Source organism: Pyrgilauda ruficollis, unplaced genomic scaffold (genome assembly GCF_017590135.1).
Source record: "Pyrgilauda ruficollis isolate IOZ18807 unplaced genomic scaffold, ASM1759013v1 scaffold295, whole genome shotgun sequence".
NCBI lineage: Eukaryota > Metazoa > Chordata > Aves > Passeriformes > Passeridae > Pyrgilauda > Pyrgilauda ruficollis.
The window spans coordinates 42,893-46,009 of NW_024524322.1; the positions used below are offsets into that span (position 1 = coordinate 42,893).

A 3,117-nucleotide genomic window follows, 5' to 3' on the forward strand; every position below is an offset into this window, starting at 1 on the left:
CCCGTGCCCCCTGCAGCCCCCCGTGCCCCCTGCAGCCCCCCGTGCCCGCCGTGCCCACACCAGGTCCAGGCTGGTTCTCTCCAGCACATCCACCAGCTTCTCCAGCCGCGTGCGGGGCGTGAAGATGAAGTCATCGTCCACCCACAGCACGTACTTGGTGGTCACCTGCGACACCGCCAGGTTCCTCCCGGCGAACCAGCCCTGCGGGGGCAGCGCGGACCCTCGGGCACGGTCCCGCACCCGCAGGTGCCCACGGTGCCACCCCTGAGCCCCGCGGGCCTGACAGAGCCCCGTGTCCCCATCCGGGGATCCCCCCGTGTCCCCATCCCTGAGATCCCATAGCCCTCACAGACCCCTCGTGTCCCCATCCCCGGGGTCACCCCGTGTCCCCCGTGTCCCTCGAGCCCTGCCAACCCCCACGAGCCCCCTGGGTTCTGTCACTTTGTCAGCCCCTCACGTGTCCCCTCCTCTCCCTGGGGGTGTCCCTGCCCTGGCAGGGTTCCCATGTCCCCCTTCCCCACTGTCCCCTTCCCACTGTCCCCTTCCCCAGGGACCCCCACCCTGCCAGCCCTGCCCCTCCCTGGGGGTCCCCACCCTGCCAGCCCCCCTGCCACGCCCAGGCAGCCACATCCCGCTCAGGACCCCGGTGTCCCCTCTCTGCCATCCCAGACCTCCATGCCCCCTCCTTTTTGGGGACTTCAGCTCCTGCCAGCCCCTCCTGTGCCCCACACGGCTCTGCCAGCCCCCATGTCCCCTGTTTGGGGTCCCTGCCACCCTCCGTGTCCCCTGTCACCAACCCCTGTCCCCTGTCTGGGGTCCCCACAGCCCTGCCACCCTCCCATGTTCCTTGTCTGGGGTCCCTTCCCCCTTCCTGTGTCCCCTGTGGGGGTCCCTGCCACCCTCCCATGTCCCCTGTCTGGATCCCTGCCACCCTCCCGTGTCCCCTGCCACCATCTGGTGTTCCCTGTCTGGGGTCCCTGCCCCCTGCTGTTTCCCCTGTCTGGGGTCCCTGCCCCCCTTCCCTCTCCCCTGTGGGGGTCCCTGCCACCCTCCCGTGTCCCCTGCCATGCTCCCCTGTCCCCTGTTTGGGGTCCTTCCTCATCCCCTGTCCCCTGCAGGGGTCCCTGACCCCTCCCGTGTCCCCTGTCTGGGTCCCTGCCACCCTCTCCTGTCTCTGTGGGTATCCCTGCCACCAACCTGTGTCCGCTGTGGGGGTCCCTGCCCCTCCCGTGTCCCCTGCTGTGTCCCGTTCCCTGTCCCCTGCCCTGTCCCCTGTCCCCTGCCCTGTCCCCTGCCGTGTCCCCTGTCCCCTGCTCTGTCCCCTGCCGTGTCCCCGCTCCGCGGTGCCCCCGTGCCCACCTTGCCGAAGGGCATGAGGTAGTGCTCCAGGTGTGGCCCTGCCAGGGGCTCGGGCCGCTGGCTGTCGTCGGCCACCACGATGGTGACGGAGGGGTAGAAGCGGCGGATGCTGGCGATGAGCCCCCGCAGTTTGTCATAGCGCAGGAACGTCTTGGTGGCCACGGTCACCAGCGCCGAGATGTTGTACCCTGGGGGGGAGGCACTGGGAGCGCTGGGAGCCCGAGCTGGGAGCACTGGGAGCGCTGGGAGACTGAACTGGGAGCGCTGGGAGCGCTGGGAGACTGAACTGGGAGCACTGGGAGTGCTGGGAGTGCTGGGAAACTGAACTGGGAGCACTGGGAGCGCTGGGAGCCTGGACTGGGAGTGCTGGGAGACTGAACTGGGAGCACTGGGAGAATGAACTGGGAGCGCTGGGAGCCTGGACTGGGAATGCTGGGAGTGCTGGGAGCGCTGGGAGCCTGAACTGGGAGCACTGGGAGCACTGAACACCCCCACGGAGGGCACTGGGACTGCCCCAAGGAGCAGGGATGGGAACACTGGGAACACTGGGGACACTGGGAGCATTGGGGACACTGGGAGCACTGGAAGTCAGGCACTGGGGACACTGGGAGCACTGGGGGCAGGGCCGGGCCGCTCTCGGGGTGCAGCCCCGTGCTCACCCCCGTCCCCGCTGCTGGCGCTGTCGCTGTCGCTGTCGCTGTCGCCGGTCCTGCCCGGGCCGTAGAGGCGCGGCGTGGGCGGGTGGCGGATGCGGATGGCGAAGGCGGCGGAGTGGCCGTCGGTGGAGAACTGCACTGCAGGGCGAGCGGGGGCTGGGGGCGAGGGGGGCGCGGGGAGAGCCGGGGATTGCCGGGGACGGGGGTCACCGGGGGACACCGGCAACGACGGGAGCATCGGGGGTACCGCGAGTGTCCCAGGGGTACCCCGAGTGTCCCTGTGGGCACTGGGGGTACTGGAGGTGTCCCTGTGGATATTGGGGGTCTGGGATGCCCCTGTGGGCATTGGGGGTACCCCAAGTGTTCTGTGGGCTTTGGGGGTACCCCGAGTGTCCCAGGGATCCACCGAGTGTCCCTGTGGGCATCGGGGATATCCCGAGTGTCCCTGAGGGCATTGGGGATCCGGGGGTCCCGGGGGGAACTGGGCATCCAGGGCAACCAGGGGAGCTCGGGGGGTCCGGGCGTGCCGGGGGCCCAGGAGCGGGGGGTTCGGGAGTGTCGGGGGTCCCAGGGCCCTGGGGGTCCCGGAATGAGCCCCCCGTACCCACCGATGTCGGCGGTGTCGGGGTGGAACTGGGTGTTGGTGTAGGTGACGAACTGCAGCTGCCGGTTCAGGTGGTCCAGGTGGGCGGCGGCCAAGGACAGGTGCGGCTGCCCCTCCCCCCGCAGCGCCACGCCCTCCACCTCGGCCGCCACCGCCAGCGTCCCCAGCGAGGCCGTCAGGTTCACCTGGGGGCGGCACGTCACGGGGCGGGGCACGGCAGCGACCCCCCCCCAAAGCGGGGAGGCGGCACACGGGGGGGGAGGGGGCTCCACGGCCCCGCCCACCCCCATAGCCCCTCCCACAGAGCGAACAGGCCCCGCCCATGTCCATCCTCACCTGGTACCTGCTCCTGGCCGGCGCCTGCAGGCTGAGCCCTGGGGGCCGCGACACGGGGGTGAGGCCCGGAGACCCCCGCAGGGACCCCCTGCCCCCCCCCCAGAGCCACCCGGGGGTCCCCCCTGCCCAGGGACGCCCCTCCCAGTGCCCCCCCGACCCTGT

General features: G+C 71.0%; 1 protein-coding gene across 1 annotated transcript in view; it reads right to left on the bottom strand.

Moving 5' to 3' along the window:
* The window catches only part of B4GALNT1 (beta-1,4-N-acetyl-galactosaminyltransferase 1), a 7,100-nt gene that overhangs the window by 3,044 nt on the left and 939 nt on the right, over nucleotides 1–3,117 (bottom strand). Inside the window, exons 4-8 of the mRNA XM_041472649.1 lie at nucleotides 2,956–2,993; nucleotides 2,624–2,804; nucleotides 2,019–2,153; nucleotides 1,360–1,547; nucleotides 61–201 (exon numbers count right to left, since the gene is read on the bottom strand). Coding sequence (XP_041328583.1) covers nucleotides 61–201; nucleotides 1,360–1,547; nucleotides 2,019–2,153; nucleotides 2,624–2,804; nucleotides 2,956–2,993 — 683 coding nt within the window. The remainder of the gene's footprint in view (nucleotides 1–60; nucleotides 202–1,359; nucleotides 1,548–2,018; nucleotides 2,154–2,623; nucleotides 2,805–2,955; nucleotides 2,994–3,117) is intronic.